At 36.6% G+C, this 18,775-nt stretch overlaps 1 protein-coding gene across 12 annotated transcripts in view; it reads left to right on the forward strand.

Annotated features, from left to right (window-relative positions):
- DLC1 (DLC1 Rho GTPase activating protein) overlaps positions 1 to 18,775 on the forward strand; it is a 484,735-nt gene that overhangs the window by 283,755 nt on the left and 182,205 nt on the right. The window contains exon 7 of one of the 12 annotated variants that reach the window (XM_045055304.1): positions 7,001 to 9,177. The exons of the other annotated variants lie outside the window; for them this stretch is intronic. Within the exon in view, the coding sequence (XP_044911239.1) occupies positions 7,001 to 7,005 (5 nt within the window). The 3' untranslated portion in view covers positions 7,006 to 9,177. Of the gene's footprint in view, positions 1 to 7,000; positions 9,178 to 18,775 lie in introns of those variants that run through there. 12 annotated transcript variants of the gene reach the window in all.

Here is an 18,775-nt window from a genome sequence, read left to right on the forward strand (position 1 = left end):
GAAATGAAACAAAAAATAATGGTACAGTGTGTAGGGTTTTCAGATTGGCTTCTTTCAATTAGTAATATGCATTTAGGGTTCCTCCATGTCTTTTCATAACTTGATAGCTCATTTCTTTGTAGCACTAATATTTCATTATATTGATATACCTTAGTTTAAAGAGCTTATTTAATACATTCTTTTGTTTGTTATGTTTTTAAAGTTTAGTCATTTATTTTGAGAGAGAGTGAGTGAGTGAGTGTGCTCAAGTGGGGGAGGGGCAGGGGGGAGGGTAGAGAGAGAATCCCAAGCAGAGCAGACTCCATGCTGTCAGTGCAGAGCCCAGCATGGGACTTGAACCCACAAACTGTGAGATCATGACCTGAGCTGAAATCAAGAGTCAGACTCTTAACCGACTAAGCCTCCCAGGTGCCCCTTATTTAATACATTTGTAATATAAACACTTTAAAAAAAAACTTCATTGATCGTAAAATATATTGCACACTCCACTTATTTCAATCTTTATCCTTTCTTCTTTAGGCAAAAGTAATTCTGTTCTCTTAACCATTGACTTTCATTACTTCATTTCTTTCCTTTGGAATTTCTTCAAGTTTTCAAAATAAAAATATTACTACTAAATATATATATATATTTATATATATGACAACAGCTGTTATTTATTGTGTACTACCATATAATCTCTGAAAAGAGAGCTAGATGACTCCTTATACTAAGCTACACAGAACATCAATCCCTCTGGCTCCAAAGCTTCTGTGTTTTCTACTTCTTCATGCTCAACATTGCCATTTCTTCGACCTCCAAGTGTTGTAATAAAAGTGTGGTCAAAATTAGTAAAACTGTAATAATTCATATAATTTATATGATCTACTTATTTCTGTCCTTATGCCTTTGCTCCTGAAGTTTACTGTTCCCAAAACATTCTTCTATTATCTTTTTTCTCCAAACCACACTCTTCCTTCAAGGACTCACTTGAGTGCCACTTTTTCTACCAAGCCACCTCTAATTGCCCTACCCTCTGATGAACTCTTCCTTTGAATCAGACAGGTTTCACTGCTCATCTTATCTTCTGCCCCTGAAAGGAGCAGCCTAGTATCTTGCGACCCCTCATTCTAACCCATGGCTGGAGTCTGTTGGACCAGAGGCAGGCAAGTGGGGGTGGGGGGTCACACTTGACTCAAGGTCAGAGAATAACTGGCTGACCGGTGCACAACTTCTTTCTCTCTCTCTTTCTGCCCATCTCTCCTTTCTCTCTTTTTTCTCCCTCTCCCTCTCTCTCTCTCTCTCTCTCTCTCTCTCTCTCTCTCTCTCTCTCTGTGTGTGTGTGTGTGTGTGTGTGTATTTCTCAGTTAAATTATGAGCTGAAGAAACAGTCAAACTACAACAGATGCTTTGGCTAAAAATTCATATGCACTGTGAGGTAAAGTAATAGGAAACCATCCTGCAAAGAAGAGCAGAAAAATGGCACGATTGGGCCAAGACAGAGAAGTGAGAGACAATGCAAACTAGAGAAAGAGATAAAAAAAGTAGCTGTTTCCATCCCACGTGTCAGCTGCAACTCTCAGGAGGTCTCTGCCCCACGTCTGCACGATATCTCTGTATCCTCATGCCTCAGGCTTTTCGTTGGACCTAACATGAACTAGTTCCTTGCACTCACATAATTAGGCATCCTTCTCCAAACTCTTATTGAATGTACAGTTAGTATCAAAAATACTCTGTTATTTAATGTTACCTGATATCTTCCATCATTCTCTGCTTCTTCTATATGTACACTATCCCCCAAAATATGTTGTAAAAGAGCCTCCGTGAAGAGCCAGGACGCACTTTTGTTTGCTATTTAGTTTGTTTTACTCCACAAGACCTACCCAAAACTAATTATTTAGTGAATGTTCAATAAAATTTTATTTTTTCACAGTTACATTGCCTTTAATGCTAAAGAGCTATATTACTGCTTCATAATTACCTGCAACCATAGAACATCTGTCCCAACTCTCTTAGCGACACTCATCTACATCAGGACCATCTTATCTTGTATTTATGAGACCCATGGATTTTCTCTTTTCCTTTGACCAAATAAATTATCTCCGTTTAAAAACCACACTCAACTTCATCCTGAACATGCCATTCAGTTTCTAATTGACATTGTAATTTGTTTGAGCCAAGTGCTGCTGCCCCAGACAATTTAATACTTTCAATAGACTGTATTCACATTCCCTCATTCCACTAAACACAATTAGTAAGATATTAAGTAATAATATCTAACATTGTGAATCCACAAGAAGGAACAAAAAACAAACAAATAAGCAGGGGGTGAGACACTTGACACATTTTTTTTAATAAAGTATCTTTAAGAGAAAAAAAAATCAAAATTCTGCTTGACATACCTGTATTCTATGACTTAGTATTTTTTAATTAAAAAAAGTCACCCATGTGGGTTCCATTTCAGCGATTTTTCCCCCTAAGATCTCTAACGGCTGTATTCTAACTGCAATGATGAGGACACTAGCTTTCATCTATGCAAAACAAACATCAGCTAGGTAACCCAAAGTGGGGGGCGGGGGGGGATGAAAGGCTTTTCTCTTTTATAACTTTAGTCAAGTGGGAAGCTGACTTGCTTATCATACACGGGAAGTTGCATTATTTTGTAATACTTTGGAGCACCCGATTTGGGGGCCTTTACCAAAAAAAGGCATCTCGGTCTAATTTGTGACCCTGACACTGAGATGGCACTCATCCTTCTGCAGCTAATCAAGAGCCATTCTCCCAGATGGTCCATGACAACAGAACATAAACAGAGCAGTGACCTCCTCAGCCTCACATACAGGGAGAGCCCTGAGCTTTTTGTGATGCAGACAAGAGGGCTGTGACACAGAGACCTTAGAAATGTCTTTCCAAATGGAGATAGTCTGACTCACGTACAGATGTCTTCAGGCATTCCAAAAGCATTCCCATCTAGAATGTAAGCCAATTTTGAAAAATGCCTGCAGATCACAGATATTGAGACATTTTCCTAAAGGAAACAAAATATAAAATTTCAGCGAAGTAAGTTTAGTTAGATTACAGATAGAAGTTAAAGGAAGCCATAGTTCCTTTCTTTTCTCTCTCTCTTTATTTTTTTTTTTTCTAGTAGGACTTAAGTGAGCCAAGCTAACAGCACTGATCCATAGAAAGAATTCCACATCTGGAAAGTCTTTGCTCCATCTGTCGTAGGTTTCCAGCCTTTTGCTCTTTCTCTTCCATTTCCCGTGACTTCAGCTTACCTCTCTTTTGTTTTCTTTAGTGAAATTATTCAACCCTTAGGGGTTTTGGGGTTTTATTTTGTTTTGTTTTGTTTTTAGGAGGAAGGAGAGCAAAGGAATACTTCATAATGTTTTTTGATTCTCTAGAATTTAGTCTCATTTATGTTTCTTGAAGTTTCTGCATAAGTGATATAGATAGTAAAAACTACAAATATCTGATCAACTCTATGGAATTATATTTTAGAAATACATTAGGTAGACAATGCTTTGATTTTTATGGTTGTACTTATTGGTCTTATTTTAATGGTTTTGATATTGGTCTTAATGGTTTTAGTATTGGTCTTAGACTTCTAATTTGAGAGTCTTATTTTGTTTACCTCAAGTGATAGAAGTTAATATCATAGAATACATAGAAATAAAGTTGCATGTTTGTATCATAGCACTCATTGATATCATATTTAATATAATTAAGAAGCAATGTTTAGTATGGAAGTGCTGTCTCACCACATCCCCTCCTCAGCCTTAAATGCATTAAATGGCATTGATGTTTGGAGATTCTTTTCTTGTCTGTCCTTACGTATTCTCATGGGAATCTCACCCAACTAAAGCTATATCTCCACAATCTCCAGCCCCAGCCTGTCAGCCAAGCCACCCTCTTCACCTTCAGCTGCCCCTGAGACTGGATCACAGAATGACCCACACCCCACATCCTGCACTTTCTACTGAAGTGTTTTTGCTAATACTGTTACCTTTTCCTGAAGATTCCTTTCATACTGTTTCCAAATTTCTATATTTACCTCCTCTTTGAAACCTCCCATGACCTCCTATACTCTGAAATCAGCTCTTTTCCCCAGAACTCTCAAATACTAGACTTGAAGTTCTCACAAGGGTTTTATTCCTTTATATTCTTTATCATGATTATTAAGGCTTATTCTATTATATAATAAAACCCACGTCTAGTTTGTTTTTAAATTCCTGCACATAAAGGACACTCAATTATTTTTTGTTTGAAAGAAAATGGCATTTTTAATTTGAAAATAAAAGCATAGCTTTTTAATGCAATGTTTATTAAAATGTTCATCATAATTTTCTAGAATGCTTGTTTAAGAATTCAGATTCCTAGGTGCCTCCAGGCCTACTGACTCAGAGTCTCATAGACTCAAGAATCTTAAAGGTAATATACTCTCCAGAGAGTTCTAGTCCAAATAAAGTTTGAGGCATCACTGGTTCATGTCAGTGAAAGTTTTCTGGTTATTCTTCCTCCACATGCATATAATCTGAATACATACTTCAAAGTTTGTACTGCATAAAAAAATCCTAAGGCTTAAGACAAATGATCGTGACACTGAATGGCTAGTAAAAGGTCATATTTTATTATAAATATAACTAGAAATATCTCTGAATGTCTTTTTTTACCAGATAGTGTACTAGGCTTATAAAAATATTTAAGACACTATCCTCAAAGAGCATACAGTCAAAGTGAGAGAAAAGATACATATGAAAAGTCTATTAAACAAGCAGAGTAATCAAAGATGCCATATTATGTTCATATAGTTTCACATATTTGCCACTAGCCAACTTAATCATTATCCAACCAGTTAAATATAACAACATTTTAAAGCAGTAAACATATTTGGACATCCTAGCCAGAGCAATTAGGCAGAAGAAGAAGGAAGAACAGGAAGGTTTGTGGGGGGAGAAATAAAAGTCATCCATTTTGGAAAGGAAGAAAAAAAAGTCACTATTTGCAGATACCATGATATTATATGTAGAAAACCCTAAAAACTGCATTAGACAATTGTTAGAGCTAATAAATGAGGTCAGTAAAGTTTCAGGATACAAAATTAATACAGAAAAATCTCTTGCATTTCTATACACTAATAATGAACTATCAGAGAAATTAAGAAAATAATCCCATTGAAATTACATCAAAAAGAATTTTAAAAACCTAGGAATAAATTTAATCAAGAAGGTGAAAGACCTGTATGTTGAAAATTTACAAGACCTTAATGCAAAAAATTGAAGAAAATACAAATAAATAGAAAGATATTCCAAGTTCATGGGTTGGAAGAATTAATATTGTTAAAATGTCCATAACTACCCAAAGCAACATGCAGACAGTGCAATTCCTATCAAAATTCCAATGGCGTTTTTCATAGAAGTAGAACAATTAGTCCCAAAATTTGTGTGGAACTATAAAAGACCCCAAATAGCCAAAGTAATCTTAAGGAAGAACAAAGCCAGAGACATCACCCTCCCTGATTTTAAACTGTGTTACAAAACTATAGTCATTGAAACAGTATAGTACCAGCATAAAAATAGACAAATAGGTCAATGGAACAGAACAGAGAGCCCAGAAATAAACCTCTAAATATATGGTCAATAAATTTGCCACAAATAAGCCAAGAATATACAATGGGGAAAGGATGGTCTCTTCAACAAATAGTTTTGGGAAAACTGGACAGCTACATGCAAAAGAATGAAACTGGACCACTTTCTTACACTGTACACAAAAATTAACTTGAAATGAATTAAAAACTTAAACATAAAACTTGAAGCCATAAAACTCCTAGGAGAAAACATAGGTGGTAAACTCCTTCACATAAGTCTTGGCAATGATTTTTTTGAATCTGACCCCAAAAGCAAAAATAAACAAGCAGAACCACATCAAGCTAAAAAGTTTCTGCACAGCAAAGGAAACCATCAACAGAATGGAAAGGCAACCTACCAAAAGGGATAAAATATTTACAAATCATATATTGATAAAGAGCTAATATCCAAAATATGTAAAGAACTCATACACCTCAATCGCAAATAAATAAATAAATAAATAAATAAATAAATAAATAAATAAATTAAAAAATGAGTAGAAGATCTGAATAGACACTTTTTTTTCCCAAAAAAGACATGCAAATGACCAATAGGTATATAAAAAGATGCTCTACTTCATTAAGCATCAGGGAAATGCTAATCAAAACCGCAATGAGCTATCACCTCATACCTGTTAGAATGGCTATTCTCAAAAAGAGCAGAAATACCAAGTATTGGCAAGGATGTGGAGAAAAGGGAACTTTGTGTGCACTGTTGCTTGGAATATAAGTTGGTACAGCCTCTGTGGGAAACAGGTTCCTCAAAAAATTAAAAATAGACCTACCATGTGATCCAGTAATTCTGCTTCAGGGTATTTATATTAAAAATAATGAAAATCTTAATTTAAAAAGATATATGCACCTCCATGTTCATTGCAGCATTATTTATAATAGCTAAGATATGTAAATAACCTGTCTATCAATGGACAAATGGATATATGTACAATGGAATACTACTCAGCCATAAAAAAAGAAATCTTGCCATTTGCGACAACATGGATGGACCTCAAGGCATTATGCTATGTGAAGTAAGTCAGATGAAGAAAGACAAATATTGTATGATCTCTTATATGTGGAATATTTTACATATACATGGACACGGAGAATAACAGAGAATAGAACAGACTGGTGTTTGCCAGAGGTAGGGGTTAGGGGTGGGAGAAATGGGTGGATTTTTTTAGTTTAAATAAATTGAGCAAAAAATATATAGCAGTGGAAATAATCCCATCTGCAGACATGATGGGAAGAGAAAAAGAGAACAGAGACTATGCAATGAGAAACTGAATACCAGTAAGTAGGTTCACTCACATTCAATAAATAGATGTTTGCTTGGACCAGGTCCTTGTTTTATGTATAAATTTGTCCACAGCTCTCTATTTCCTCCTCTTCTCCTAGGCTAAACGTCCTCTCGCAACAGCCCAGCAGGTATTCTCGAGAGCCTGTATGACAGAATTCTGAACTCTGTGAAATGGAGGACATTGGGGGTGAAGGGGTAATCCAGCATGCGGCAGTAACTCTGGACAGTCACACGAATGCCTTAGGGAAAAGGAAGAGATGGCAGGTGTGAAGATGTTCAGGGAGGGACACGGGGTAATGACACAAACATTACCTAATTTCCAATTTGGTAATCCTAGAAACAGCGCAAGTGACCCTGAAAACTCATTACCACATATTGCTGAAAACTGATATAAATGTTCTAATTTTTCAGTAAGGTTACAGTCCTCAGCTTGCCCTTCATGGAATGTATTCTCCCTGCTCCAGGTTAGTGCAAGTCCAGCCAAATGTCAGCCTATCCAGTTCTCTTCCCTACCATCTTTCTCCCTCACTTCTTCCCTCCTCCACTCGAAAGCTGAGAGCCTGGGGCCAAGGGAAAAAGGACTAGGAACAAGTGATATTGATGAGCGCTGCTCTGCCTGTTGCTCCGGTTGAGTTGTCTAGGAACTTCCTTGGTCTAGATCTTGAGAACACATCCCTTGAGAATGCTTCCAGCCTGCTGAGCAACTTCATGGTAACAACTAAGTGGCAAGATGCTCAAGACACTTGAAACAGTGAGCTAAAAGAGGTCACCTGGTCTGGAACGGTCCAGAGAAGATAAGGGTGAAATAAAAGCCTTGAAAAACTGGAAAGGGAGATCAAAGGCAATTCTAGGCATGGAAAACAGTGTTGGCAAAGTTAGAACAGTGGGAGTGCACACGACAGGGTGATGCAATTGTGCAGCCCAGCCAGCTGGAGCACGGAGTGTGTGTTTGGGAGAAGAGAAAACTGGAAAAATGGGATGGGTCCAGACTCATCAGGCCTTGGAGAGTGATTCTAATTTTTACTAAGAATAGTAAATCCTATTAAATTAATCAGTGGTATTACCCCATGTTGCAAAGATCTAGACATCCTTATTCTTAACTCTGTAGTCAGTAGTAAAGGAAAAAGAAACAGAAATCATTTTTTAGATGATGTACTACAATACCAGAAACCCATTAGATAATAACTATGATCACTATTTGTAAGGACTTTTAATATGTAGATATTACTTTTAATATGTAGCTATTACAGGGGATTTAGTAAATGAGGTTAGAAAAGAAGTCAGAAACTTTTGAGTTATGCTTTTTGCTTTTGGTGATATGCTTTTAAAAAATGAATTCTGCTTTATTATAATTCAACCAAGTGACATCATGGAGATAAAGAAGAGATATATGAGTTTAGAGAACTAACGAAAATAGCTGCTTCTAAAGATCTCCAGTTTTCTGATTTTAGAGCAAATCATCATCCTAAGAAATGCTAACCATTTCCTAAAAACTAGCTAGATAAAAAGGTTTACTTTAGAATAATCATATTTTACACTTAAATGACAAAATGGCCTGCGCTGTTTCCTGCCACCATCCATCCTTTGTTTTTCTTTGAATATTTCAGTTTTCAATGTTCTTACATCGCTGATGATCTATAGTCTTGGTACCAGATGTGAACCACTCACTGTGCATGAAGCTCCAAAGGCAAAAATGCTTCCATTTCCTTTCAACATTTTTTTCCAGTTTCCAACTTGAGATATTAAAACTGCTTACTATGTTGTTCTTCCACATAAATAACAAATAGTAAGAAATGTGCAAATACCAACAATTGCTCATATTTTTTAACGTTTATTTAGTTTTGAGACAGAGAGAGACAGAGCATGAATGGAGGAGGGTCAGAGAGGGAGGGAGACACAGAATCCGAAACAGGCTCCAGGCTCTGAGCTGTCAGCACAGAACCCAATGCAGGGCTCAAACTCACGGACTGCGAGATCATGACCTGAGCCGAAGTCGGACACTTAACCGACTGAGCCACCCAGGTGCTCCATCAACAATTGTTTAATTCAAAGGCTGATTAAATAATTCACAAAACAGTGATTTTACCTTTTCTCTCCATCTAGATACACGAGAGCTAAATTAACACCCATTGAAATACTCAAGCAATTATTATCTCTACATATTTTATGCATATATTTATTTTTTTTAATTTTTTTTAATGTTTATTTTTGAGACAGAGAGAGACAGAGCATGACCGGGGGGAGGGTCAGAGAGAGAGGGAGATACAGAATCCGAAACAGGCTCCAGGCTCTGAGCTGTCAGCACAGAGCCCGACGCGGGGCTCGAACTCACGGACCATGAGATCATGACCTGAGCCGAAGTCAGACGCTTAACCGACTGAGCCACCCAGGCGCCCCCTTTTATGCATATATTTAGAGCAAAGTTCCTAACCTGTTTATGGTGACCTTTTTTTTCACTCTTCTGGTGACACACACCATTTTAAAATATAATAAAAATAGAGTCCTAGAAAATAAAACTGAGGGGAAAAAAACAAAAACATAAAAAAGAGAAACCAAAGTGTTTTATCATTAGATTCAATAGACATAAAATTACTCTGTCCAACTACTATAAGAAGTTTCTAAATGCTTCCTCTAGATTTCTGTGCTCATCCCTGACCATTCATCCAGATTCTGGCCAGCCATTGAAAAGTCTCAAAGACCATGAAGGCCAAGCCAGTAGTGAGTGTGAGGAAAAATTAGGGTCAGAACCTTCTGAGTCTCCCATTCAAGATTAGGGAAGCAGTGCAGGCACCATATTTCTTCTATCTATTAATGAGGGTGCCCCCCCCCCACAACTGGAAAAAAAGGAGGGAAAGAAAGGGAAAGGATTTTGTCTAAAAGAAGCACTTTCTAGCAATCTCCACTGCCCATTGTCATCTGCTTTTTTTCTTCAGTGGGAGTACGCTCGACTTTCTCTGCAGATTCCTTTTCTCCGGTGAAGTTTGCAGATTGCCGCTTCCTGTACAGCATAACCTATGCAAATGAGTAGTGATGTTCCATCTCCCTTAATAGTACTATTTTTCCCTTTCCCGGCTCTTCTTTTTACTTTCTTCTCCTGACTTGTCTTCCTTTAGCTTTTTGTATGCCAGCCGGAAGAGTAAGAGTTTCATTTTCTTTCCTGTTGTTTTTTCTTGCTTAAAATATTTGCAAAGAGGTTTTTGTCTTACTATTTATCAGAAAGAGACTATGAAAGTTACATGTTCTTTTTCTGCTAATGTTAGCAGGATACCTGTTTACTTAAATAATCACTTTTTAAGATTCCATTAGGTGCCTTGGAAAGGAATATGTATCCATACAAATAACATATCCTAATACAATAGTGCAATCCAATAGTAATCTATCATTGAGTTGAAATATTTTTATTGCTTTAGCTAATAATATGCCAATACTAATAACATTGTGTGAAATTATACTAATAATTATTCAATATAGAATGAGTCTTTTTGTGGCACCATTCAAATAAACTTTATTATTGGGGCACCAGGTGGCTCAGTTTGTTGAGTGTACAACTTTGGCTCAGGTCATGATCTCACAGTTCGTGGGTTCAAGCCCTATGTTGGGCTGTCACATGGAGCCTGCTTTGGACTCTTTGTCTGTCTCTCCCCTGCTTGTGCTCTCTCTCTCTCACAAAAATAAATAAATATTAAATAAATAAATAAATAAATAAATAAATAAATAAATAAATAAATAGATTTTATTATTGATAATATCTTAAGTGCCTTATTATAAAACTCTCATACAATTTGACCCAGTAGCACAGTACTGGGATATCATTTCCATATATACATTCCATACATACTCCAAGCCAGTGATCGTTTCTAAGCAGCAGATTCCTCCCCACCTGTCTGTGAAGACTTACATCTGATTCTCAAAGATCCAGAGCTCTGATGATTTGCTTTTTATCCCAGAATTTTCAGTGATATCAAAATTTGAACCCTGAGCTTCTATTTCCCAATTCTGTCACCTCTATGTATTCTGTAAAATAAAATCCATGATTTTTTTCAGTTGGGTTGTTTCTATTTTGCTTTTTTTTGATTTGTAGAAGTGATTTATTATGGACATTAACACTTGTTCGGTTATTTATGTTGAAAATATTTCCTATTTATCATTTTGCTTTTTTTCATCACCTTCAAAATAGCTCTCATGTACGTTATAGTGAATCTCACTCTACCCACCGCCACCACCCCCACCCCCCACCCGCATCCTCAGCCTCTAGCAAGCACTGAGCTCGTGTCTGGCACTATAGTTGTGCCTTTTATAGAGTTACCTGTAAGTGGACAAAGGTGCTGTCACTATTATCTTACAAGTGTTTGTGCAAACGTATGTTATCATTTCTTTTGACTAACACCTGAGTGGATTTAGTTGGTAAGGGTAAGTTTAACCTTATAAGAAACTTCCAGACTTTTAAATTGGTTAAACCATTTTACGTTCCCACCAGCAATATATAAGAATTCCAGTTGTCCCACATCCTATCCAACACTTGATAGGGTTAGTCTTTTTCATTTCAGTGTGCAGTGGTACCTCAATGTGTCTTTAATTTGCATTTCCCTAATGACTAATGAGATTGTGTATCTTCATGTACTTATTAGTCATCTTATACCTTCTTTTGTAAAGTGTTATTTCAAAATTTTTGCCCATTTGTTAAAATCTGATTATTTGTCTTTTTGTTAAGTTGAATTATAGGGATCTTTATATATTCTGGGTATATGTTTTGTAAATATTTTCTCCTAGCCAGTGGCTTGACTTTTTCTTTCCCTTGCAGTGTTTTTAAAAGAGCAAAGTCTTTTTTGTTCAATTTATCCTTTTTTTTTAATGATTGATGCATATTGGGTCCTAAGAAAGCTTTGTCTCACTTAAGGCCACAAAAGTTCTTGTATAAGTCTTAAAATCCATGAACATGGTATATCTCTCTATTCAGGTAATTAATTGCTATTAGCAGTGTTTTACAAACCATTCAGTGTATATGTTTTGGCATGCATATTTGTTAAATTTATCTCTTTCATATTTTTTGATCATGTTGTAAATGAGACTTAGCAATGTTCATTGTTAACATACGGAAATACAATTGATTTTTGTATATTAACCTTGAATCCTATTAAATTCACTTTTTCTTTCTAGTTAATCTGACTAGAGGTTAATCAATTTTGTCGATCTATCCAAAGAACCATCTTTTAATCTCTGTTGTTTGTTTTCAATTTCAATGATTTCTTCTCTTTATTATTTCCTTTCTTCTGCTAGCAGGTCCAGAGCAGAACTAATTTAGTGCCACTACCGAGGCATGACTCTTCTAGGGATTCTATCTAATACTCCATATTACATGAGGTCTCCTCATGCTGACTGGTGGAAACAGAAACTAATTGCAGCCCTGTGTGAGCGCCAGGGTGTTGTCTGCCTGTTGACTTCCATTACTTCTTTCTCAAGTTTCGGAAAGTTCCTTCTACACCTGTGCAGATCAGTATTCGGTCAAAGGCTTGGGGAGACTCCTCTGCGGATCTGCAGAGCTCACTATGTTGCTCCCTTTCCTTTGGTACTCTGACCTGCAAATTCTAACTGCCTCAGTCTCCATAAACTCTGATCTCTGTCACCTCAAGATTCTCAGATTATGTTTGGTTTTCCTCTCTACACTCTGTGGCCAGAAAATACCTTTAAAGCAGTAAGCCGTAGCAATGGTAGAGCTCATCTATTTCCTTTTACCCTCTTTCAGAAGTCACAGTCCTGAATTACCTATGTGCAATTTCTGAAAAACATTATTTTGTATTTGTTGTATGGGGGGGGGGGCGTGGGGTATATCATCAGAATCCTTTCATAGACAAAAGTTAAGGCAACCTGTAAAATAACTTTTTATGAAAACATTCAAACCAGCTGTTACTAGCAGTGTTTTGGGTCCTCTAAATAAATAACATTTATTAGTAATATGGTTGAAAAGGTATAATTAGGTTACATTAACCTAATTATCAATAGGTTGTATTAACATAGAAAATATTTGTGTTCCTAGTTGTCTGACTTTGAAATTATTGCTGAATGTATATGCTTGAGTGCACCATTCAGCCATTATCCCAAATTGCTTTTGATTTTACTATTAGCATAGCATGTTATTAGAGGTTATTGATAATTGTTATACTCCAAAGGATAACCACATCTGACATTCTTTAAGGAAACTTGTAGCAGTGAGTTTACATGAAGGTAAAATAAAGCATTTGAGTATTTATTTTTGTTTCTCAGAAGTCTTATAATTCAGAATCCACAAAAGATTGATTTTTTTGGTTCTAACCTCAGTATAAAGATACATACAAAACTAGTATGAATTGAAATATATACAATTTAAAAGCAATTCAGATAGTCATACTATAAATCTTTGGAGAGAAATTACATCACTGTAATTCTGTGTCATAATGTTGGACTCCTTTAATTCATAATGTACTGGAATTTTATATTGTAAAGAATAAATAATAGAAGAATAAAATGACAAAAGGAAGAATAGAAGAAAATGAAAAATAAGAGCAAGGAAATTATTTCCTCCTAAGCTTAACTGTGTCTAAAATTTATTTTACCAGTAGATATCCTATTCTTTGCTAAGGCAACATAAATTTTCGATGAATTATTTCTTTAGTACTAGTATTGGTGATGCATCCTTGTTGATATTTCTATAGAATTAAAAGTATTTTAACGTTCTGAAATCATGACACAGGAGAAAATCTGAAATCATTACATTAAAAAAAAATTCTGGGAGCATCACTACTTCCTCTTCCCATTCTCTAGCACCTTTTCTTTCCTGTCTTTCTGCCAAAATTTCCAGTGTAGAAAACCAGAGGCAACTAATCAACAGAAAATGGAAAGGAAATAATTGAGAGACAAGTAAAGCAAAATAAACAAATGAACAACTCCAAAGAAACATATTCAAAGCAAGTTGAAAATAGCTTGAGGACAGTATTAAAATGGCCAATTAATTTGCTGATAGATTAGATTCTGTGGAGATAGTTATGAGAAGTGGAATGAGACCACCTACGCCAGTAGAGTTGTAAACTTTCTTGTTCCACTTCAGTAGGACAGGCCCCATCCTGTGTGATTCTGTACCCTTTACTTCTGTCTCCCGCTTTGGACCAGAATCAGGGATCTAGTCAATCCCCTTTCCAGCAATCGTGAAAATACTGTTCCAAGATCACAAGGCTGTCAAGGGGCAGGACTGAAATAAGGTCTGTCTCTACCTTAGTCTATTTGGTGTGCTTCAACAGAATGCCAGAGACCAGGTGGCTTGTAAAGGCAAGGAATACCCCAAATTCTCTTTTATAGGGCACTAATCCCATTTATGATGGCTCAACTCTCATGACTTAATCACTTCCCAAAGGCCCCACCTTCTAATACTATCACATTGAGGATTAGTTTTCATCATATGAATTTGGAGGAGAACATAAACATTCAGTATATAGCAGTTTCCTTTCTCAGAGGCAAGGTGACTTTTCTCAGCCCAGGTGAAGAACTTTGTTTCAGAAAGTCTAGTTAGTAATGAAATTCAGTAGTTAAAAAGGAAAGAAGGTGTCATTGTGTCAGTCAGGAAGGAAAGAATCTTTTTCTTTCCTTATATTTGCTTCTTATTTTAGTGCACCCTTTCTCCTTATTCAACAGTATTCCCCCAACAAGTTGCTTTTACTCTGACAGATAGTGTGATTTGGGTATATATCAGTACTTGTAGAGAAATAGTCTCTGAATATCTTTGATTGTTAACTCCCATCAGTAAAACTTTCTGAGCACAGAACCCCAATATATACATTGATTTATAAACTTTATCCATAAATCACTATACTTGTATGCTCTGTATATTCAAAAAATAGAAATATATAAACAGCTATATAAATAGATGAATATTCCAAGATTTTCTTCTTGCCTTCCAAGGAGACTCTTGTCTGTCCTCAGGTCAGAGATCAGCAATTTGAAGAAAATTGTCATTGTGGTCTATTGGTCTCCCAAGCATCACTACATACCTAATTGATAGTGTAAACAACCTTGCCTTGAACACTTTGGTTGAAAATATTTAACAATTTATCGTAGAGGAGATTCTCAACCAAACTGAGTGTAATCCTTAGAGTTCCAATTATAGAAGCACACTAACAAATACAATTGCCACTTCCACCAGAGCAAATATACTCTATTAATAGAGTCATGTTAAATAAACAAAATTCAGAATGAAAGCAGATATCGGCAGCATGTAACCTACACGCTAGGTATTATTCATTGGAAAAACAGAAACCACTTATATATTCCTCAGAGTTACAGAAGCTTCATACTACAAATTCTTGTCATGGGCTTTTGGATACTTAGATACACAATGAACAACTCCTTTTGTGGCGTTACAGCCCTTTAGGGAGATCTATTATGCCAGGGTAGGCACTGTGATTCACTAAATCTGTTGTCCTGTTGCAGGGGCTGGATCTCTCATGGGGCTTAACCAAATGGGGTTTTAATAATTTCCTTCCTGTTCCAAAGACCCAGATCTAAGCATGGCATTGACTCTTAATAAACATTTCATTTCCCATCATTATTCATACTATTTTGAAAGAACCTACCAGCACTTTGGGTAGCCCTACTGCTCTAATTACTTCAAAAGAGGCTTAAATGAGTTGCATCAGCAAATAAGAGTGGCCATAAGATCAAAGTGGATTTATGCTACACAGGCTTGAAGAATAAGTTTTCTCTAGCATTAGATCAAAGCGTATGGGACCTAGAAAGACTATAAAGTTAAAAATTTTTGTCCTCAATAAGAAGACAAAATTTATCAATTACAGAAAATGAGATAAAATCTATAATACGTTACCAAAGGGGAATAGTTTTCTTAGATGGAAAATATTAGGGACATATTTGAGCCAGAGTCTGTAGCTTAACATACAAACAAGAGTCTCCCAGGTCAGAAAGCAGCCCCACCAATGGCTGAAACTAGCCCTTTATCACAATAAGGAACTGAGAAGTAATCAAAGCGTAATGTTGCTCTTCTCATTTCTCTTATAAGTCCCAGGAGGATCTTGAAAGAAATCAACAGATTTCTCATATTCCCACTTTCCCCATCTGCCAAGCTGAGATAACATTAACTATGGCATACTGTCTCTATCTCTCAGAAGACACTTGGGTTATTTGGAACTTGTGGGAATAAAACTTGAGGAATTATTCTATAAACAGTAGATTTTGAAAAGCACTTTTTCTGCATATAACATTTCTTCTAATGGCCAATAAATACAGAAAACAAAAAAATAAAAATAATTTAAAATTTACACTGTATCAGTGTTTTTACATCATTCCCATGATATGTGGCTGAGTCTCATTTGCAAGGAGTTGAAATATATTCACAATGAAATTTGAATTTAACGAGTTTCCAGAAATAAGGTAACAAGTTGCCAGCCCTACTTTGGAATACAGTAAAATCAATAATTAAAGCCCACTTTGCTTGAAAACATTTAGCTATGCTCCCTTTCTCTAATCATCTGTCAATAAAAGTTACATTTATGTTGGTAAGACTTCCTTTTTTTTTATTTAATATAATAACTTCTTAGGTTAGGTCCATGGACTGTTCTACCTAATGGAACCTGTGCTTAAAATAAGTAGGCTTTTTCAATACCTGCTGAGATGCGCTTCAGTGAAATACTAGTATTATTGTCTTTGAAAGAGAGGGTCACAGAGAAGAAGGAGGGTATTCTGGAACACCTTGGAGATCAGACCTGAGCACCCTATCATTAAGCAATATGTGTTGACCAGGCCTTGGTTCTCTTGATCACTGCCCTTCAATTTTCATAGGTGGGATCTTCTAAAACCCATCTGAGACTCAGGCTTCTTCCACACCATGGACCTGTGGTGATTTTATTTAGCTAAGATTCAAGAGCTTTGGCCCATAGCTTGGTATCAGCTAACCCTAGATAAACACTAATGGGTCATTGTCATCACTGTCATTAATTTATGAACAATCAAGTTGATTGGGAAGCTAATGAGCTTTGGACACAGACAGCTCTGGGTGTGAATCCTGGATCTGCCAGTTACTACCTGACCTTTCTCAAATCTCTTTCTCTGCCCTCCAATTTCCTCATCTCTGAGGAGGAGATAATAACACCTATAAGGGTCTGTGTCCATGGAGATCTATCTATCTACAGTGCTAGAAGAGGTTTTGGTACATCGTAGGTACTCAATTAATGCTGTTTCCCTTTGTTGCTCCCTTTTCCCTTTCTGTGTTTAGGTGTAGAAAGACTTCAATTTCATTACACTCTGCCACTTTGCATAACTCATACAATCAGCGGTTGATAGTCATGCTAGGAATGGTTGCATGTTGTAAATCCAGCCTGGAAATTTAGGTGAGGTCAGTGCTTACGAGTAATTGGGAATCTAAGCTACCTTTCCTTCTTTTTTCTCCTATATGCTTTGTACATGCGTCTATCATAGAACTTATGACACTATTTTGAAATTATTTGTGGTCAGTGTGATTTCTCCTCAAAGACAGAGTTGACATCTTATTCATCCTCAACTTTCCCATGCCTGGCATAGAGTGTGGCTCACTAGTTGTGCTATGGTTACTTCATAATATTCATCTACAAACAGATCTGCCTTGTTCAGCCTGACCAGAAAATGAGTCAACCTGTTTCACAGTGCTCAGACCTCTTTGAAGGAGAAACAAATACGTGCACGCGTGCACACACACACACACACACAGACTTTGGGTACTTTGTTTTATTTATTTTTTTTTAATTTTTTTTAACGTTTATTTCTTTTTGGGACAGAGAGAGACAGAGCATGAACAGGGGAGGTTCAGAGAGAGGGAGACACAGAATCTGAAACAGGCTCCAGTCTCTGAGCTGTTGGCACAGAGCCCGACGCGGGGCTCGAACTCACGGACCCTGAGATCATGACCTGAGCCGAAGTCGGCCGCTTAACCAACTGAGCCACCCAGGCGCCCCCAGGGTACTTTGTTTTAAAATCGAGCCATGTATTAGGCAATCAGATTTTTTGAGATTTTTTTTTTTAATGGAGAATTTTCCCTCGGAATTGACCCCCCCCCCACAGGGACAGAGGTCTACATAACAGCAGTTAGTACTTGTTGCCTCCTCATTCATCTATGTCCAGCCCAATGATAAGGCAAAGAAGACAATATCTACTGACATGCACATTCTCAGTTGGAGAGACTCATAAGCTTTAACAATTTGGGAACAATATGATTGAAAACTCGTGGGTTGCTAATAAGTAGTGGTACAAGTGTTAGTTATAACTAGTAAGCACAATCACACTATTGTAATTATCGTCCCTTGTATAATTAAGTTGTCAAAGTTGATGAGAAAGAGGATGCATGCTGTAGAAATTTGGAGACTCAGGAGATCAGTGTGGGCTGAAAATGATTTCATATAAAAATAATTATGATAATAATTAGCATTCACATGGTACCTTGCAATTTACAAAGTGCTTTTACAGCATTATCTAATTTCGCAAAGGTTATGAACTGGCCCTTAGATACTATGTGATGCCAATAGTAAGCCTCCATGCCAAACCTTGAAAGTTAAAAGATGGCATTTGGGGGATAGTGAGAAAAGAGAGGATTAATACTGCATTAAAAAGCAGAGAATCGGCCAAACTCATTGGAAAGAAATAGATTTCAGAAACTCAGAAACGTATCTTGTCAAAGAAACATTTGGCCCATATTTTGATTTCATGGTGCTTGGCACTTTTCTTATTCTTTGGGGGAGAGTTTTTGATGTGCAATTATAATTATGAAGTTTGCTCACTTGGAACTAAAAGATTCTCAAAACCAGGGGACAGTTGAACCCTATTTAGAGGCAAAACCTAGAATGATATGATGAAACCACCTAATG

This window comes from Felis catus, chromosome B1, assembly GCF_018350175.1.
Source record: "Felis catus isolate Fca126 chromosome B1, F.catus_Fca126_mat1.0, whole genome shotgun sequence".
NCBI lineage: Eukaryota > Metazoa > Chordata > Mammalia > Carnivora > Felidae > Felis > Felis catus.